Here is a 22,098-nt window from a genome sequence, read left to right on the forward strand (position 1 = left end):
GCCCCAGAACAGGGGCCAAGGAGGGCCCCTCCTTGACCGACCAGTAGGTCAAAGATGACCTACATCACCACGCCTATGAAGAAATGTGCTTCTCTGTGACGTGGAAATCAGATCTGATTTTAGAACACATGGGAGGGCTTCTCTCTGGATGTGAAACTAGTAACAATAGCAGCAGCGTTTTGTTCTTTCTTCCTCTTTATCCGCAAACTGATTGTTAATGAGAAAAACAGGAGGCAGTTAACAATGCAACTCAAATCTTTAGTCTTCTCCTTCCAACTCAAGTGCCGAAATAGGACACTCCTTTCATAATATCCTGGCCATCAGGTTTTTTTTTTCTTTTCTTTTTTGCCTTCGGAGTTCTTTCCAAAAGTAAACATGCTGCCTTGGCATTCTTATTACTCCTAATTTCCAGGTAGAAAAATGAGACAGATGAAGTGACATCTAAAAACACTGGGGATTATATTTTTAAACACAAGACAATAATTTAGATCTTTTTGCTCTAATTCTTCTCTATATTACCATGATGAAATATTTATCAAAGTCCAAATTACTGGTACGCAATAATGACCAACGCCTTCACATTAAGGGAGCTATCAAAAAAAAAAAAAAAAAAACTCATCAACAAAGTAACTGGAAAAAAGTTTAAATATAAAATGTGACTTTCACTATTCTGTTTATACAGTACTGAAACAACCATAACATTCAAATACCCAGAAAGTGCAAAACTCGAAGTAATATTAACTAATTCTGAGATACTGCAACATCTTGAAGTACTTTCTGACCAAAAACAGATGAAATTTTGTTCGGTATGACTTTATAGTGTTTTACACAGAACTATGTATTTTAAAAAACTGGTCATCCATGTAACGTATACACAAAACCCTGAACTGACTGGACTATTCAAGGACTAGTATTCCACACTGCTTTGTTGTTACGGACGAATGAGCTTAAAATTTAATGAAACACTTTTAACAAGTTCTAGTCTATAGAATGACATGTTCAAATTGTTTGGTCTTATTACTTTTATTAACAAAAACCTCTCATTCCTTTATAAGATGTTTAATTCCTCTGAATATCATCTTTAAAAGGCCTGACTTGATTGTTGCCAAAATAAACCGCAGGTCAAGTGCAACCCTCCAGGCTATGGGTCCTTCACGAGCTTCAGTTCTGTGTGAGCCACACGGTGACCTTCCCATGAGTTTTCCACTGGAGATTTCACAGTACTAACTTTAACACTTTCCACAAAGTAAACCCTTCTCTTGGCTTTGGGTAGAATGTCATTTTAATAATGGCATGTGGTGTTCCTTAACATAACCTGCCAAAATGTGATAATTTCCTTGGAAGAAAAGCCATGGGCTGCAATCACACGTCTGAGCTGACAGACATCCAGATGGATCCTATACAAAAAGAAAAGGTTTGTGTCTTCTGGGATGTGAATGTCCACTTTTAATAAATTCAAACAAATCCCAACATACACATCTTCAAACTTGATGGGTTTCACGTGACTCATCATTTCGTAGATTCTTGGCACCAAATCTCTGGACATTATATAACCCAACCCACTGCAGTAGGGAGGAAACACCTTGAAGGGATACTCCTGGTATGAAATATGGTTTTTTTGGTAAAATCCTCTAAAGGAATAATTATCAATTAGAGGATAACCTGTGAAAAACTTCTCTGAGTGGTTTAAATTTAAAAGATACTTCACTAAATTGCCAGTATTGATAAAAACATCAGTGTCTGTCTTCATGATGTACTTGGCATTGGGGCAAAACTCAGTGACCCACCTGAATGCCATAATCGTTTTTAAGGTCAAGTTATTGTAGGTGTCCAAAAAATCTTGTCGTATTATGTCACCATAAAGGAGGTGTTCATCCTCTAAGGACAATGCTAACACTTTGTCCTCCCTTTCAGCCTGTTGGCCTAGTAAGAAAAATGTAAGAACCTCATATCCCCACCAAGACTTCTTTTCTCCCCAAGTAACTCTAATGGCCTGTCTGGCTTTCACGTCTGAGGGGTGCGAGGTCACCAAGATGACAAGAAATGGGTTCTGATGAGAGCAGTTGGAATGCTCTCGAAGCGTGAAGCGGAAGTCTTGTCTATAAATGGGCTCGTACTCGTAGAAGTACATCCAGTTCACACGCTCCACCACATTGTAGTGGGGCAGGCTGAGGTACCACATGACCAGGAAGCTCAGGAGCGACAGCAGCAGGAGGCTCCATTTGAGGGACCTCAGCGACATCCTCCCAGGAAGGGCGGCCAGCAGGGCTGGGGCCATCCACAGCGGCTCGGCAGCACACGGGCTCGGATCCTGGAAGATTTACCAAGGATCTGCTCAGTAGTCCACCACCTCAAACACACCTTCAGATGTCACCTGATTACCTACTTGAGAAGAAAGAGTTGGGAGAACAGAAGCTCCAAGGCAGAACCAAAAATCCTGACCTGAATCTACTTAACTTCATTTAACTGTAAGCAAATGGCTACCAACAGCCAAAAGTATATTTTAGCTTTTATATGTTTTTAGGTTAAAAACATATCCTTGATTATTTGGGAAAAATTAGTACTTCTTGTCTGACATAAATAACTGTTGAAATAATTATTTACTTCTTTTTCATAATGGTAAAGAACAGAGGCAGTTTTTTGGTTTTTGTTTTTTTGTAGATCTATATTTTAACCCCCCATTACTCATTTCTTTCTGTCTCTCTGGATATCCAGGACAAAATCATTAATGCGAGGCGATATTACCAACAACATGTCCAAATAAACCCAGGATCTTTCTCAGCTGTATGATCTGATGTGGATTCTAGCAAATCTGGAGTAAGGAAAACCCAATAGCTACAATTATTCATGGTGACTTGCTGATATGGGATGAGATAAACTCTTCTCCTGAAAGGCGCAAGTCCTCTAGACACAAATAGGATAACCATCTCTGTAGTTTTTAAATGCACAAGACTATTAAATAGCTTTTACTTGCCCCAAACACCACCCCAGACTCCTTTCTACCTCACTGGCTGAGTTCAGTGCTCAGTCTGGACAGCAAGTACTTAAATTCAAGACCTGGCTCTGTAGTATGAGTTTTCATGTGTTCCCCATCCTAACCTGTTCAGAAATCCTGCACCATTTAAGAAGCATGGGCTGGAACCTCCTAGAACACTTGCTTTTACACGGAACTTCCAGCTGAGATAGAAAACAGAGCTAGGAGACACAGCACAGTCAGAATGGAGTGATGGCCACAGCCTCAGCTCTGCTTCAGATCCCAAGGAAGAGGTTGGTTTACAATTTTGGATGCCACAGGGCTTTCCCGGTGCCATGATCATGGTCCTCAGTCTAAAGACATTCATGTACTAAGTCCTAGACCTTCTACACCCACAGACTGCGCCAGGCACTAAGGAGGCCAAAGGCAGAAGGAAATGGGAGGAGAACAAATCCCAAGTCAGCACGTAAACACAGCCCAGCGGTGTAGTACAGACTGCCCACGTCACATGCCAAAGGACTTCAGGATGAGGGACAGGTCAACCACACGAGGGGCAGGCTGAGGAGGCTTCTGACCTTTCACCCACAGTCACCTAGGGGAAGGGTCCTAGGAACCCAGAATCTGCTATGGAGGCTGTACATTAATGATACTTTATGGAAAGGCTGGTCTACCAAGGGTTCTACCTTGGTCAGTCTGAGGTCTTTGGACACAGTTCTTCCTCTTAATACATATATAAATGACAGGATCTTGAGACTCCTTGTCCTCTCTATCTCGCTGTATCTTATCTGCCCGGATTATTTCTGGCCACAATAATCTTCCCTACCGCTAATGCTTCTTATATTTTAAGCCACACAATAAATGGAATGTTTTGGCTAAGTCTCCAGTTTGGTTTCATGTATGTGTGTCTTGCCTCTCCACTTACAGTCTATGACCTCACTGACAAAGAACATTTTTCTCACAAGAGTCAGCATGCAAGACAGGGAGGGACCTACAGCAGGAGGGCAATGAACACTGACTTGCTTGATATACTATTTCTATTTGTATAAAGATAAAATGTAGATGTACCCATCCCACCCCCATCCTCCCCTCTCCCTCTTACTAGCTTTACACAGGCAGCTCCTAGAAAAACCTCAAACAGAACAGACCTAGAATTATGGAGGAGTTAATATCTTCCTACACTTTCTCCTCACCTGGCTACTAGACACTCCAGAAGCCTAGGGGGCTCCATTTAATCTCAGCCATTGACGGCCTGTACATTTATTACAACAGTTAATCACACAGTGGTTTTATATCTCACTCTAACAAATCCACACACTGTAACAAATTTTGGACAAATGAAAGAGAAGTGTCCTGAGTAAGGGCATAATTTCCAACTGCACACAGGTGTGGAGGCCCTGCTACTCCTCAACAACGGGAGGAACTCAAAGCAGCAAGTGTTACTATAAACGTTCGCTTATGTGCATTCAACAAGCCGTGGTTTCTAAATGTGAAAACTGACTGTGGCTGTGATGTCTATTGCTCACTGGCCCACAAAGGAAATAAAGCAGCGGCAAAAAGAGGAAGAACTGTCTATTCCAGAAGGGGGAAGGTCTTTCAAGGACTGGCTGGAACAGACTTCAGGTTACCCACAATAGACGCAGCTCCAAAGGCAGAGACCAGAATCCACACCCAACTCTGTCCTTTACCAATCAGGGCAAGGGCATGTTTATCTCTGGGAGTCTCAGTTTCTGTATCTCTACACTGAAGATGCTAACCCGGTGCAGATTAGTGACCGCTTGTGCAGAGCATCTGGCCAGTGTCAGGGACACCACACACAGGCTGTCGTCACCAGCTTGCTCCGCCCTTGGCAGCTATTCTATCCTGTTGACATTCACTAAGTTGATTTCTATTGTCAAAAGGGATTGTCCTAAAGAAAGAATCTTGATGAATTCTTACTATTTGTAAAGTGTTTCAAAGCCATAAATGGATTTCTATTTCTTACCTTCTTCTTGATTTACTTCTTCTGAGTGAAAGTCTTTCACCTTCACCAACTGAGCATTCAGCAGTGAGTAGCAGTCAAAAAATAATGCTTGAAATTTCTGTAAGATAGATAAGAAACTGAACAGCATTTACTTTTGGGTCAAGGGATTAGAAGTCAAAAGGAAAGGGAACCCCTGCCCACCCCCGCTCCAATTCCTTTCTGAAATGAAACATAGGTTGAAATAAAAAGTTAAAAAAACCCACAAAACCCACCAGTCCACAGAATTCAGAAAGTTCATGAGTTCATCATGGAAGAAGAGCATCTAAGTTCTCATGTCAACTGATGTCTCAGTTCCACTTTCTACCACAGTTCCACTTTCCTAGATAAAGAACTTGGGGGTCACTAAAAGACGTGAAACACAAAACTTCTAAGAGACACTCTGTTGGCATCCTGTCTAATTCTCTGCACCACACACATTCATGGAAGGCAATCCTGACGTGAGACTGTGAACTACCACTTCCCAACCCACTCCTTCCTGGGCATATACCTACATCTCTACTCATAAATACCCAAGACACGTTCGTAAACTGAAAGACAGTGAGGCACATCTCACTTCCTGCCATGATTCAGCATTCTCATACCTTGGTTTTCGCTAGTCAAGTTTAAAAATCAAAAGAGGATGTGAAAAAGAGGAAGCAATGATGTGTAATCACTCCTTATGGCAAAAAACACTCCAAAAGGATTAGAGTCAAATGGGAGAAAAATGAATCTGTAGGAGCACTATTCCTTTGATAACTATGTAAGTTTAAAAAGCTAAAGCTCTAATCTATTCTTAGAAACAATGATCAGTACATATATGTAAACTAAAAAAATTGCAGTATATTGTATATATGTATTTACATGCAATATAATGTGTATGTGCAGTCAAACTGTAATAATTCTATGTAATAAAATTGAAAAAGAAAAAAAAAAGAGAAAATATAAATGAACATTTCAATGATTTTGAAGTGGGGAGGAACTTTCAATTATTCCATGTAGGGGGAAAACACAGAACACATAAAGGAAATTTGATTAAATAAAAATTTCAAAAAGTTCTTGAACAAGGTTGAAATGCAAAAAAACCAAAAAACAACAACACAACAAAAAGCACAAACAAGGTTGAAAGATAAAAAAAGAAATGGGAAAAATACCCGAGAGACTTATGATAAAGAATTTATATGCCAAATAAAAAAAGTTCATAGAGTAGTAAGAAACAGATGAACACAAGAGAATAAATGGCCCAAAGGGAAATTCCCAAAAGTATTGCAAATGGTCAATAAAATAAGGAAAGATATTCAAACGCACAAGTAAGCAGAGATATTAACAAAAATCCCAAACTAAAAAAATCAAAGAAGAAAAGTGATAGTACTCAGTTTGTGTGAGGAAAAGAAGCATTCTTGTGTACTTTCTGGAGAGAAATGTTAAACATTTATCAAAAATTTGAATGTGCACACTCTTTGACCAATACCATTGCCAGCAATTTCTCTTAAATAATCGGGCAACTGTGCATAATTTATAATATAAAAATTATTTTAAAGTCTCCCAATAGGGAATTGGTTAAACAAAATTATGATACATCCGTACAACAGCATATATTTATTCATTATCTGCAATGATGCTTATCTATATTCCGTTGATATATTACTAAACGAAAGATGCAGCTGCAAAACTACAAGTGTAGTACGATTCCTTCTGAAAGATGAGAAGACTCCATCGGTCCATACAGTCACACACACAAAGCAAGATGTCTGGCAGGGTGTGTCCCCACATGTCAATGGTTTCTACTCTGTGGGATTTCTGGATGATTTCTGTCTGTCTTTCTTTTTCCTTTTTGTAACATGTGTATTTTCCACACTATTTGTGTACTTTCTTTGTAAGTAGATTTTTTAAAAAAGCCAAAAAACTGGATTTCATGCTTGCATGTCTCTAAATTCCACTGAACGGAAGTAACTGCAAGCTAGCAGTTAGGACCCTGAGCTGCATCTTATCCCAACTCTTCTCCCACGGTGTGGGCATGTACGATTCATGACATTTCTAGTAGGTATTATTCTCCATTATTTCAGTAAGTCTTATGTCAATACAGTAACAAACGATTTTAAAAATCCATTCAAAGCACAGTAATTCTAATAGAAACCTAACAGGTTTAAATTATCTAATAATAATAGCATTACACACATATACATGAAACAGTTTATAAAGTGTTTCAACAAATATTAATAGCTCCCCCCAATAACCCTATGTTGGGCCAACTGGTTTTACCGTACATATTTCACAAGTGAATTTCAGAGAGTTCAAATGAAATGAAGGTGAAATAAAGACCCTTTCAAATAGAATAGGACTTACAAACTAACAAACTCTAGCTAAAAAAGTACCAAAGGAATGTATTTTAGTAAGGAGAAAAATGAACTCAGGAGGAAGGAATGAAACGCAAGAAAAAAAGTAAATAAAGAGATTATTAAAAGATAATGAAAATTAGTAAATATAGATGCTAAAAAAGAGAGAGAAAGAAGAACAAGCACAAAAACAGTATTTTTTTGTGTCGTTAAAAAAGCAAAACTAAAATACTATATAAAAATAACATGATTGCTGTAAAAAGATTTTCAAAGGAAAATTAAAATATGTTAACATTCCCATTTAGCTCAGGAGGAACAAGGAAAGACTGAGAAACTTTTTTGCAAAAAATTCATTTAAGAATGCATATTAACCTTTAAAGTGACCACTGAGAGAATACATATGAAACATATACATTCCACACAGACTGAGAAATAAAAGAAAGAAAGGAAGCTATCAGTTCAACAGAGGAGAGGAGAAGAGACAAAAAGCAAAGAAAATGCATGGCAAATGGAAAACACAAAAGAAGACAGCAAAAGTAAATTTAAATGTATCATCAGAGTAAATACGAATGTAAACTCACCTACTGAAAAACAGACTCTCAGACTGGCTCAAAATTCTGCCTTATACTGCTTATAAGATACATGCCTAAAACAAAACACAGAAGTTTAAAGATTAGAACATTTTTAAAAATCAGGAAAATGCCAATCAGAAGTCCATTGTAGTTACTTATTAATGTCACATATTTTAAATGAACAGCACTTAAAAGGAACAAGGAGATTGTGTTACTAGTAAAGAACCATCCAACAAGATTATTTAACAATCATGAAACTATTTAACATAAAAATATAGTCTCAAAATATATAAAGCAAATGCTGAAAAATATGAGTACAAATGGAAGAATCTATTATACTAATAGATTTTTAACAATTCTCTCTAAATAACTAACACATCAAGCAACAAAAACAGAGATATGAGTGTTTCAAATAATTTTATTAATAACTGTAATTTAGCACCTTTCACCCAATTAAAAAGAATAGGAATATTCATTTCAAGAATATATGAAAAATTTATTTAAATTGATCACATTAAGTTACACAAGTCATCTCTTTTTCAAAACTCAATTTAACACAGGCCTCATCATCTGACTACAATATAATTTTAACTTAACTACAAAAACATAACCTGAAAAACACATAAACAAAAAAGCCTATCTGGAAACTCAAAACCCTTACACACCAAACCCGTATTAACAAGAATACCGTACTGGTAATTATAAAACACCTGCAACTGAATACAGCAATGTATTACATTTCAGTGAGGGAGCTAGTACCCAACCTCTTATATGAAAACTACTGCAGGAGAAGACAAGTTGTTTTATTTTTGTTTGTTTGTTTGTTTTTTTGCCTTAAAGAATGATCTGCAGTTCAGGGGAGCCAAATAGCTCCAAGTGAAGAGGAAAAGCTCTTCTTTATAGAAAAATGTTAATTATAAATGTAGATAGAATGACAGAATGAGAAAACCATCATTTTGCAAACTCTCATGAAATCATCAATTCAGGCAATGACTATCAATCAGTGTTTTAACCAGCAAGCAAAAGACTGACAGAGAATCAGACATCTGTATAGTACCAAAGATAACTTTTTACTTGTAAGGACTGAAAAAAAAAAAAATTTACACCGGAGGAATCAGAGTGCTATCACTCTCACCCAGTCATCAATCTCAGTATTATAAATAATGGAACAAATGCACTTCTAATGAGAAACGTGTCTCCTAATGAAATACAATGTGAAGTGTGCATCTTAGCCAAAATGTTTAACTGGAATCTAATCATGTTTTACATGACACATAGAAAACAGAAGAACAAGCTAAGGAACTCCACAGGGAAACACTCAAACCCAAGAGGTGGGGTGTTCTGTGGGACAACCATCATGGTGTCTGCAACTAGTCAACCCCATGAAACATGGATGGTTCTAGATTAAAAGAGATTAAGGGACACACACAACTGCAGCGTAGGATCCCAAACTGAATCCTGGAGAAAACTAAAGACAATCTAGACATTAGGACATGCGAAAGGATTATTCATTTTGTTACGTGTGATAACATTAACTGAAAATATTCCTGGGTAAATCAGTGTGGAATATCCATGCAATGGAATGCTACTTAGCTATAAAAAGAAACAAAGTACTGATACAGGTTATAACAAATATCATTTAAGAATTCAGAACATGGATGAACCTAAAAAACATGCTAAGTAAAAGGAGCCCAACACAAAAGACCACATATTGTATGAAATGTTGAGGAAAGGCAAATCTATAGGCAGTAGGTTGATTACCTACCTGCAGCTGGGATCAGTGACTGCAAATGGACAGAAAGGATCTTTTTGGGGTGATGGAAATATTTTAAAATCTGACTGTGGTAATAGTTGTAGATCTCTGTAAATTTAGTAAAAAATCACTGAATTGTACAATTAAAATAATTTTACGCTATGTAGGTCATACCTCAATAAAGCTGTTAAAAGTTTTGTAATTTTTAAAAAACTTTCTTATTTTTAAGAGTCATACACTGATATATATATAGGAATAGTATGTCAAGATATCTGTGTTTACTTTAAAATTTTTCAGTAATAAAAACTAAAGAGAGTTAAGAAAAGAAAAGAACTCCCTCTCTCGTACATTTCTGGTGGAGTGAAAAATGGCAACACCTTGAGGAGGGCTATCTGGAAAAACAGTACTTACACAAATTACAAATACATTTATTCTTTTATCAGTAATTTTGTTCCTGAAATTTATTTCAGACATAGCTGAGTATGTACAGAATGATATCTGTATATAAGGTTATTGGCTGCAAATTGTTTCTATTAGCAAATAATTAGAAATAAACCAAGGGATCACAATGAGGGATTCCTCAGATAAATCAAGATACCACCACCCCATGGAAAAGTACACAGCTATTAAAAAAAATAATAAGGATGTTCTCTAAGTACTGACATGGAAATACTTCTAGAAAATATCAAGTGAAGATATAAGATACTGAACAATGTTTATAATATGTTAACTCTTATCTTAGAAAGGAAGAAGAAATGGAGCCAGTATTTGTATGTGCATAAGAAAAACAATGGAAAGGCACACATGCCGCGGACAGAGAGGAATGGGGTGGACAAGAAAAAAGGTGAGAGCATTCCTGTTTATATCAGTTTGTTATACTATTTAACATTACTTTGTTATATTATTTTGTTATGTATGTAATATTTTTATATTATTTTGATTCTTAAGGTACTTGAATACATTAAAAGTTAAAATAATGAAAATAAAAATTTTCCCTTCCTATTTAAAAAAAAGTGCTACTTATAAAAATGCACTAGATATAAATAAAACAATCTTTACAGAAAATCAAATTAATTAAAAAGTAGAATTACTTTATATATTTTTTGGATCCATGTGGTTTTTTTTAACTGGCATATAATTTATATACAGTAAAATTCATCCTTTTTACTGTACTGTTCTGTAAGTTTTGACACTCATGTAACCACCAGCACAATCAAGATACGATACAGCTCCAACACAACAAAAATTCTACTAGTGTCCCTTTGTAATCAATCCTCCCTCCAACCCCCAGGCAACCACTGATGTTTTTCATCCCTGTAGTCTTGCCTTTACCAGAAGGTCACATAAATGGAATGATTTGGCATGCAGACTTTTTAGTCTGTCTTTTTTCATCAGCGTAACAATATATTTTTTAAAAAAGACTGAAAATAAATGACCTGAATACAAGAAGTAAAAAAAAAAATTCTAATGTTATTACTAAGAAAATAAAAGGAATAAAAATAAAACAAAATAAAGAAACACAAAAAGCCAATAAAGATTATTAAAAAAACATTAGGGATAGAAGGGAAGTTCCTTAACCTGTTGAAGAAACCAAACTTAATGATGAAACTTTAGAAACATTTCCAATGAAGCCAGGAAAGACAAGGATGTGTGCTATCAGCTCTACTATTCAGTACTGTTCTAGAAAGCCTTACCACCCACTGAACTAGAGGAGGAAATAATGTAAAAATTGTAAAGGAAGAGGGAAAAACTGCCATTATTTTCATACTATATAATCATCTACACAGAAAACTCAAGGGGAAAAAGACAACATATAAGAAATAATAGGTTTACCAAGAAGCTGAATATGAGCTCACATACAAATCAGAAACCTTAAAAAAAAAAAATCTAATAGGAAAAACACAATAGCAACAAAAACTACAGCGTCAAATAAAGCTAACAAAAGATGTGCAGGACCCTGATGTAGAAAACTAAAAAACTTCTCTGAAGAATGTAAAAAAAAGTAGTAATGTGTTTGGGGATGAGAAAATTCCAATGTAAGATTCCACTTCCCCACATTAATCAATAAATTCATAGGATTATGAAAGGAACTTAATGATCTAGGAATATCCAACACGATTTTGAAAACAAAGAATGAAGCTGGGGTTGGGTTGGGGTGAGCTGGGTGTTATCAAAGTATTTCAGAGCTACACTAATTAAAACAGCATAATGGAACACCAGATTCAACAGCTGGATAGCACGACCAGAAACAGACTCAGTGGTCCACAGGGACTTGAAAAATGGCCAAAGTGGCTCCACAAACCAATGGGGAAAAGATTCAATAAACTGTTTCAGAATAAATGTGGAAAAAGTAAAATTATATTCATATTTATTTCCAAAATAAAATACCAGGTAGATGAAAGAATTAAATGTAAAAAAAAGCAAAACTAATATCCTAGGAAAATAAAGCAGATATATTTGTGATCTTTGCGAGGGGAAAGTCTTTGCAAACCAGTCATAAAAAGTATATTCCATGAGGAGAGGAGAAATAGACTGGGTCAAAACAAAATATGAAACTACTTACAGGGCAAGACACCACAAACACAGTTAAAAGATGAGTCACAGACTCAGAGAAGTTATTGACAACAAATAAAACAAAGGACTGGCATACAGAGTCCCTTCTGGATATATGTATTTGTTATATAATATATTCACAAGAATCTGCTATCATTGTTTTCTGTTTGTGTAAAGTTTATATAAAACTTACAAATCAAAAGGAAAATGAGTGGCATATGAACAGGTTTACGGAAGAGGAAATAAGAATGGCCAACAGATATGAAAAGAGGGTCAATCTCTATAGCAATCAGGGAAATACAAGTTAAAATCGGATACCAGATTTTTAACCCACTGGACAACATTGAAGTTTAATACTCATCAACTACTAGAGTAACTGCTCTTTGTAAGACACTGTGGGTAGAAGTACAAACTGTGACAGCACCCCGGGTAAGCAATATGGCTGCATCTAGCAAAATTGAACACCAGCCATTCCCCTCCTGGGAACACACCCTAGAAAAACACACGTGGAGACAGGTACAGGCATGCTCCTTAGGGGGCTACAAAAGCAGGAAATTTGAGGCAACCTAAACGTGCATCCACAAGATAGTAGACAAATAAAACTTGGTCTGCCTTCCTATGGAATCCCATGAGACAGTTAAAATGAACTGATGTAGTGTATCAATTGGAACAGTTCTCAAAAATAAAATGTTGAGTAAAGAATACAAGTTGAATGATTATACATATATGATACCATTTACACAAGCAGTTTTAAACCACACACAAGAAGCAGCCTTCAGAAACAGCTAAGCACATGAAGCTGGTTTTGGAAGGGACTGCAGGAGTACCTGCCGCGCTAAGCAGTGCAGGCATCGCTGTGAAAGAATGAAGCGTGGTGAGAAGGGGAAAAAACGGATCAGACACAAACACTAAAATATTAGCAGTTGTTAATTCAGGGTGATAGAAGTACACAGGCCTCTAATATTCATAGTTTTCTTTGTATTTTAAATTTATCAAAACTGGGGGAAAAAAGATAATGAAAATACCTGGGTATCAGTGTTAGACGGCCCACCCTAAATCCTGGCTGCAACACTGACTGGTTGTGTGTGTGAGATTCATGTGGAAAACACGAATTAACCAGTCAGCACAGGGGCACTCAGGAGTTTCTCAAGTTAAACGACATTCAGGCATGTACACACACTATGATGTCACAGAAATCAAGCTGGCCTGGTCTGAGACCTGGGATTGGCTCATTTGCTGACAGTGGGTGCACCGGCCTCCTGAGGGGAGGGACAGACAGAAAAACCTAAAACATCAGTGAACAGAAAAATATAAAAAGGCCCAACAGGGAAGTACACTATTACCTTTTTTACTGACTTCTTAAATAATAATGTCCCGTATCACTGTCAAGAAACAAATTATATTTATAGTTTAAAAATCATTTCCATTTTATAAAAAATAAGCTTGTGATTATATTAACTGCACATGCATTCACCAACTAGATTCTAAATACTTTACCTTAAGCAAACGATCTTCTCTATCTCACAAAGCTAGCACAATGCTGGGTGCACAGCAGGCCACCAGTAATTACTTGTTGATTTGGTGGTTGATCTACAACAGCTGAAGAAATATTTCAAATAATAGGAATGCAAAAAAACCTCCAGAGACAAAACAGTCGTCAGCTCCCAGATTATTAAGTGTGCAAACACTTTAACCATCAAATGAAACCACCACCCTCAGAGAAGGAACTCAGTTAATAAGCACAGAACTTCATGCAGCCAAAGTGGCTGCATCTGTGACTTATCTATGGGTGTTACAGAACCCTATCAGGGCTGTGGACAGAAAAACTGGAAATCATTCAAATAAACTATTACTTTTTTAATGGAGCACTTCTCAGAGTTTTCAAATGTTAATATATATTCTGAGAAGAGGCTGTATTATGCAATGTTTCTCAAATTTATCTGAACAAAGGAACTATTTTAAATTTCAGAGCTTCTAGCAGGACTAGAATTCCATACTTTGGGAAATTCTGTCCTAGAACATCTGTATAGTCACTGAATTGAGAAACTATTCAGGCACTGATAGGCACTCACTCATGTCATCTTCAAGAGAGCCCATAAACTAGGGCACTTTTAAAACCTTTACTGTTCACATTTAACAAGTGAGGAAAGTAAGGCTTAGGGAAAGTCAATAACTTGCCCAAAGTCCCCAGCTTGTAACTGGTAGAGACAAAATCAAACAGGACTTCAAACCTCATGTTCTTGGCCACTGCCCTTCCTATCCTAGGGAGTCTGCTGCAGCCCTCTTGACCATAACTGCTCTGGGTGGGTTTTAACTTCTCGCAAACATTGAACCTTGAGAAACAGTAAGGCGGCATCACGGCCTTCCCGTCTTCACACAGAACGACTCAAGACTCCCACTCTCAAACCCTGAAATATGAGTAATTAGCAAAAGCAATAAATAATAACAAATAATTCATGCAGATATAGACCTTTTTATTTTGCATCAAAAACATGCTGGGCATGAGGAAATAAATTGGAGGGGGGTGGTTTCCAGATAGGCGAAAGAATCAGTTCAAATGCAAGGATGCTGGAGAAACAGAACAGAGAGTTAGTGCAACTGTCTGTTTACCATGATTTTAGCAACAGCCCCTGTCTGGTCCTGGCACTGCAGTAAGCACTTTTGGAGACCTGCTCCTTAGTCAAGGTCTCACATCCAGCAGGGCAGGGCTGGGAATCCAGGTGTTCACACGCTCTCAGTGGGCTCTATAACTGCTGCACTGCACGGCATCCTTCCTAATTTGTTTTTACCTTTCGTACTTTCTTCCATGTAGTACAGCACCTCTGACTTTCCTCAGGGATGAAGAGTTGACAAAGCTAAACCAGACACTTTAAAAAAAATTTCTAAATGCAAATACTATTCAATCACCAAGCAAATCATGTTCAGCTCTTTCTAATTCTCACCCAGTCAGTTTTCAACCTGACTTCTCTTCCAAGTAAACTTCAGAAATGGAAGAATTGCTGAGGGGAATAATGTTAGTGAACTTATATTCCAGAGAAAGTTTCTGAGCTCCTGCAAACATCAGTGAACACTCAGACACAGAAGCAGTGACCATCAGGAACCAGCAGAAAACCACTAAGAACATTTCATCTGATTAACCCCATCCCCATTTTCAAAAGCATTCCTCAATCAGAAGATCAAGGAAAGCTTTTGATAACACATAACAATTGAGCATCTCTTAAGAGGGCAGGGCAATGAAAGGTCCTTCTGAACAAAATGGAAAAACCTGAGTCCAGCGGCAGTGCCTAGATGGCTCACAAGCAGCTGATCCACCTTGGCCAGTAGATTTTTTTCACACATCTCGAGGGCTCGTGCTGGACTGTGACTGTGTATCACCAAAACAGCCACAGACCTGCCCTCCCGCTTAGGTTCTAAAGCTGGTAGAGCATCTTCATCAACCTGGGGGAAAATCTTTAGGGTCTAATCACAGGCCCATCTTTAGCCTTTTCCTGTTTGATTTTCTTATCAAAGACAAATGAATGTGGGCTTATTCAATTTTGTAGACAAGAGAAAATAGAAAATTCATTAGAAGATATAATTACAACCTAAAAAGCTTTCAACAGGTTAGAATAAACAGATGGGAACAAATTTATTGTCCTATATCAGAGTTTCCAAAACCAACTGCACAAGAGAGGATGGGAGATCTAAATTTAAGAGGACCTAAAGGTTTTAGCTGAGTATGAGTTCAATATAAAGAAAGGTGGTGATGTAAAGGAATAACTGGAGAGTCAGGAGACAAGGATTCTAGTTCTAACAGCTGCAGGAGAGGGCAAGTTACTAAATTTGGGGAGTTGCTTTTCTCATCAGAACCTTTAAGAGACTGGGCCAGGTTACCCCTCAGGTCCCATCTAGGTCCATCAGAACAGAGACAGTGTTCATTTCTGCACATTGCTGTACCCAGCACAGTGTCTTGCACACAGAAAGAACCCCCAAGTACCTATAAGCAAATGACAGTGCTAACAGAAATTCTACAAGTTAATACCATAATGTGTCCTTCTCCCCCAATACACATACAGTGAAAACCCTAATACACTCTTGGGCTCAAGAAATAGAAAAAATGTCTGGGCAAAAGGGGTTATAATCCCACAGCCACAGATATGTTCCATTTTAAAAGGACCATCAACAAGTTACATTTAGTTCAGAGGAGGGTTAATCACTTCACATTAAGACTGGATGAAGTAGTAGCTGAAGGAGCTGAGGAATGTTCTATTCTGGGGAAAACAAAAGTTTAGAAGGATATGGTAGACGCTTTCGGGTATTTTGAACAATATGTCAACTCCAGAAGGCAAGTGGAAGCCCAAAGATAAAAGCCAGTGGGATGGGTAAGTATAGATTTCTAGAATGGGCTGATCCTCACTGGCAGAAATCTTCAGGCGGTGGTAGGAATGTTACAAAGGTTAATTCTTTACTGAGCTTTAAGTTATTTTAAGTAACTTCTGAGGTCCTTTCCAACGCCCAGATTCCATGACTTTGTTATTCAGGTTTCAAATGCAGTATATAGAAAAGGTTTCATTTTGCGTAAAATTTTTAAATGGTTTCAAAGAATGAATCTGAAGTACTGAATTTAAGAAAAAGCCCCACTTGAAGCATAACTTCTGTGATTGTTATACAATTTTAAGTAAACAGTGAGTACCAATACCTAACACTCCACTGTTACTCATCCATCCTGCAACCGGATCCCCTGCTGGTTGCTGCAGTATCACCTTCCGATACTCAGAGACAAAGGGGAGAATGTCTTTCATTCTAGACTCATTAAATTAGAAGCCTCCTGCCTCTTGTTTGTTGAGGCAGAAGACACCTGGGTTTTTAAAAATGTATTTTAAAAAGACATATTATATACTATTTGTAAACAAAGTACTTTATTGTAGGACTATCTGGGAACACAGTGTTCCATAACCATAGGCTCCATTAATTTTGGATCAAAAATATTTGAAAGAAATTCCAGAAAGTTCCAAAAAGCAAAACTTGAATTTGCCATGTGCTTGGGCAACTATTTACATATCATTTACATTGTATTTACAAAGATTTACATTACATTAGGTATTATAAGTAATCTAGAGATGATTTAAAGTATAGGGGAAGATGTACGTGGGTTATATGCAAATATAGCCATCTTATATAAGGGATTTGACACGGATTTTGATATCGAAGGGCATCCTGGAACAAATCCCCTGTGGATACTGAGGACAACTATATTTTATAGATTTCTGGGGTTGTGGTGTGTAGAATCCTTAGGCTGAGAAAGATGAGGAGCAGCCAATAATAGTAAGACCTGACCAAAAAAATTTAGTTGCAATTTCCTTTTTGTTTCTGCCTTATATGTACTTGTATCCAACAACAACAAAAAATACACTCTAATTTGCAATACGTGTTAGAATTTTAAGCAGGGTTTATCTTTTTAAGGGAAAGTGGACTTTGGGGCTTAAGTCTGCATCACTTCTACAGCAATATACAAAGCACATCTCACCATCTGGTAAAACAGGTGGCACCATCCCATTTTTCAGAGGCCTGTGCAGCCCAGATGCAGGTAGGCCCAGAACACAAACTCAGGCTCAAGTCCAAACACTGTGCTCCTTCTCCAGAGCATGATGCCTGCAGAAGAGCCCAGCCTCATACCTGATCCCACAGCCTCTTGAGATTCCTGGGCAGGGAGCAAAGAGTACAGCAAAAGTGAACGCGCCTCTGCCCTCAGTGGCGGGCAGTCTGAGGGAAGAGGCAACAGGAGGACTGGGTCCAGAGAAGCCAGGGAAACTGGAGCAAAGATCATACAAGTAAGGCAGAACAGCACCAAGGCTGACTTGAAAGCTGGCCTGCCTATCTCTGTTTTGTTACTAACACCTTTACTCATTGGAGGAAAAGGACAGGGCGAGCTGCTCTACTTAACATTTCTTTCCATTGTTGCCCTAGGTTAGGAATATTACAGATCTTTGTCAGTCTTGTCTGTCACCTCTTCCCTTGCTCTTAGTCATCTGAGTACACTGCATTCATTCATTCATTCAATCTGCCAGACCTGAGTTAGAGGCTGTGTTGCCTGACCCTCAAGTTGCAGACATAATGCAGAGCATGGAGGAAGGTTCAAGACTCCAACTTGCAGACAACATTATGAGCAAAACCCACCTGGAGAAGATTGAGGGAGACAGCTTAGCTCATATGTCTCCAAACTTGTGGTCAGCATCTATGGCAGGGAGCTGAGTTTGCATTCTCAGAATGTGTGGATGCATAAAAAGGGCAAAATTATACAACTTATATCAGTTTAGACAATGAAACTATTTAATACTGAGATAAGAGTTGATCAGAATTTTTTCTCCTAGAAAGTGGGTAACTCCATCACTGAAAACAAAATCTGTTACCAAAATAGTAGCCAAATACAGCTCCAGATAAAAGACATGGTTGTAGTATGTGGTTGCAGCTTTGTGAAATGTCTAATGGAAGTAGTGCTTCTTTAATTCTAACTTAAGAGACTACTCAAAGTGCACTGCTTGGGAGGTTCTAGTCCAGGAGTGGGCAAATGTTCTTTTTTCTTTTTTTAATAAAATGCCAGATGGCAAATATGTTTCCTGTGGGCCATATGGTCTCTGTCCCAGATACTTGATTCTGCCTCTGTAGTGAAAATGGAGCCACAGACATTATTAAACATATAAGTGTGGCTGTGCTCCAATAAAATTATTTTCAAAACAGGCTGCTGGTCTGGAAGTATTTCTTCTAGCCCCATTATCTTAGAATAGCACTAAAACCTCTTAAGATCTCTCTTCTTTAAGTTTCCTCATTACCCCCAAAGGCCACAGGACAGAAAGGAGATCCTAGTGCTGGAAACATGTTTCCCCCATGAAATGGTTCCTGGAGGGAGCAGGGCTGAGAAGTGTTAACTTAGGCTGTGGATGCTGTAAAGGGACAATAAGAGGCCTTCGCCTCCTGGCTAGCTACTTGGGTCAGGGTCAGACCCACAGAGTATGGGCAACAGAATCTACTCTAGTTTTCTGGGTTTTATTCCTTAATTGCTCAGAGTTTCAAGGGGTGCAAGTTATCTCCCAGGCCAACTCTTCAATCCTGCAGCCTCTTGGGGCCCCACTCTACAGATTGTTCTGTGGCTTCATCTCCCCGTCATCAAGACGTGCCCTCTGCAAATCCCTCTAGCTCATACCCTCACCTTCCCTTCTCTAATTCACAATGTGCCAAGGGCTCTGGCGCCTAAAACAAACCAGTATGTATAATATGCAACTTTTTACTGAAACAAAATCATCGTTCATGGTCCCCAGAGATATTTTGCCAAAGAGACTGCTGTTAAATGAACTGCAACTTTGGAACTTATCTATGGTGCCAGGTCACTTAAGAGCATCTTGTCTGACCCCCAGTTTTGACCTCATTCATGAAGCTGTACAGTGTGGTTACCTACCACACAGTGAGCAGGGATGAGCAATGACAGCTATTAGAGCTGCAACAGAAAAGCATATCTGGCCTGGACATTATATAGCTGTGAAAGGGATAAAGGTGTTTCCTAAAATGGGACTCTACCTGTATCATCCAATGGTGGACAGAACAGAGCTGGAGACTGGTCTCAGAGACAAGGCAAATCATTGGACGGGGAGGGAAAAGACAGAAAAATATCAACTAGTGTATTTTCTTAGGGATAAAGAGAGTTACATTGAGTCTGATTTTGAGTTGAAGATGACCAAAGTTTAGCTAAGTTTTCCTGAGATACCATGGTATTTTAATAATGATACAATTTATATATATTAGTATCCAAATATATGTTATCCAAAATGGTTTAGTTGAGCTTAACCCTTGCAACTCCTCAAATCCTTTGGGGGAAAGAAATATACTAGAATATATAACAAAATTTGTAGCTGCATAAATGATCCTTAAAATCTTGTAAAGGACACCATCATGGTCAATTTTAACCAATAAGGATAATTTCTCAATTAAAATGAGATGAACCTACCTGTAGAATTTCAGGTGAGACTAAAGCACTAGCTGAAGTTTTTTGTTTTCCATATTCCATGTTTTAATTAAAAAGATGTGCTGTGAACTACTGAACAGAAGAACAGAAAAGAATGTACCTGGGTCGTAACAACAACATGACACCAAAATCAACCTTCTATGAATGTATGTATGTATATGCATGACTGGGACATTGTGCTGTGCACCAGAAATTGACACATTGTAACTGACTATACTTCAACTAAAAAAAAAAAAGAAAAAATAAATAAAACCAACATTCTATATCTAGCAAGCTGCTAGAGGAGCAAATCATTATGTATCAACATTCTTTTCATTTTCAGAAAAGCTTTGATCCTCACTTCTTCCTCCTTACTCTCAAATCACTTCATATATCTAACATGTAATTTTATTTGGCCACTGCTTTATTTTCTGGGTTGGAATTACCCATTGACCATTCATTTGAATGAAACTTCTAGTCTAGGAGAAAGAAAATGTCTTAGATTCTTATCTCGAAACGTAAACAGTTCCCTTCCCTACACTGATGCAGGTTCAAAGTGTGCTTTTATCAAGCATCAACACATTCTGACAGCACAAAATCAGCTCCCCTACTTCTAAGCCGCCTGCGGAAAGCTAAAACACAAAGTTGCTTCCAGCTGAAGACTGCAAACTCAAATCTTCCTTATCTCGGAAAGCAGGGGGAAAAAAATAAAAGACATGGTTTGGTTAACCTGTTCCTTGTTAGTAGCTCTACCTGACAAAGCAGCCACCTCCTAAACGCTGGTACTCTGTGCAAAGTACACAGAAAAAATCTGCTTTGCGAATCTCCCTCCTAGAACAGCAGTGGGGAGTGGAAGAGAAGGAATACGAATGCTACTCGTGCTTGCTGCTGGCATCATTCCTTACCGCTTGGAAAAGTGAGACTCCATTGCACCTTAAAGATTTCTTTCAAAATGCCTTGTATGTTCGTTAAGATTGCCTCTTATAAACCATGTTGCTCTAGACCCTTGGGGTTTCCTCCTCTCCCTGCCCAATTCGCCCATTCTCCTCCTTAGGTCCGTATTCCTCCCAATCCCTCCCCAGGAGGAAGCAGCCTCCCACAATTCAGCTCCCAGGCCCTTCCCCAGCGCCTTGGGAATGCGTTCTCTCCGGGCCTGCTGGGCAATCTCACATCAAAACACCGTTCCCGTCCTCTCTCCCTGGCCAATGCGCCTTGAGCTTCTCCCGGCTTCTGTCGCCAGAGCGGCCCGGAGCGACGAGGTGTGGGCTGCGCCCCAGGGCAGTGCAGGGAGAACAGCATGCTCTTCGCAGCCGCGGCCTGGCCCCGCCACGGACGCCGGCGCTCCTCAGTGTCACCCACGGCCCCGCCGGGTCCCACCTCCCGCGCTCACCCCGTGGAGCCGCCGATCATCGCGGAGGCCCGAACCCCAGGGCGCGGCGGCTCGCAGCGCCACCCCGGCCGAGCTCCGGGAGAGGGCCGGAGGAGTGGGCGGCGCCGCCCTGCCGGCCTCCTGCCCAGCCGCTGGGGCCTCGGTATCCCGGAGGAGGGAGCGTCCCGGGAGCAGCGGGTCCCAAGGCCACGCCCGCCACCCAGCCCCGGGGGTCTCCAAGGCCTCCGGCCGTCCCACCGCCCCCTGCCCATACTCACCTGCCGTGTGCGGCGCGCACCCTACTCCGACGCGGGCGGGCGCCCGACGTTCCCGCCCCGCGCGCACACGCAGCCTCCCCGCAGCCGCACGCACGGCCGGGCGCGCGCAGACCACGCGCCGCGGCCGGGAAGCCCCTCGCTCACTCGCTCTCTCGCACGCACGCGCGGGCCCGGAGCCCCGGCGAGGTCTCCGCGGTGGTCTGGGCACGCCGTCTGGATTCTCGTCAGCACCTTGTCCTCCAGGCACTGTGGTACTAGGTAGGCATTTTACATTTGAGGCTGGCAGGGGTTG

General features: G+C 39.4%; 1 protein-coding gene across 5 annotated transcripts; it reads right to left on the reverse strand.

The window, feature by feature from the left end:
* Positions 1-495: 495 nt before the first annotated feature.
* On the reverse strand, positions 496-21,867 carry B3GALNT1 (beta-1,3-N-acetylgalactosaminyltransferase 1 (Globoside blood group)). 5 transcript variants are annotated; one of them, XM_031450250.2, is made up of 4 exons: positions 21,807-21,867; positions 7,888-7,952; positions 4,956-5,052; positions 496-2,311 (listed from the first exon to the last, which is right to left on the reverse strand). In XM_031450250.2, exon 4 carries the CDS (start codon positions 2,276-2,278, stop codon positions 1,283-1,285), a length of 996 nt encoding a protein of 331 aa, XP_031306110.1. In that variant the 5' UTR covers positions 2,279-2,311; positions 4,956-5,052; positions 7,888-7,952; positions 21,807-21,867; the 3' UTR covers positions 496-1,282. The 5 variants fall into 5 exon arrangements, with proteins under 5 accessions (XP_031306110.1, XP_031306204.1, XP_031306190.1 ...); XM_031450344.2 differs by having other exon boundaries at positions 496-2,382; XM_031450330.2 differs by having other exon boundaries at positions 496-2,385.
* Positions 21,868-22,098: the final 231 nt, after the last annotated feature.

This window comes from Camelus dromedarius, chromosome 2, assembly GCF_036321535.1.
Source record: "Camelus dromedarius isolate mCamDro1 chromosome 2, mCamDro1.pat, whole genome shotgun sequence".
In the NCBI taxonomy this organism is placed as follows: Eukaryota; Metazoa; Chordata; class Mammalia; order Artiodactyla; family Camelidae; genus Camelus; species Camelus dromedarius.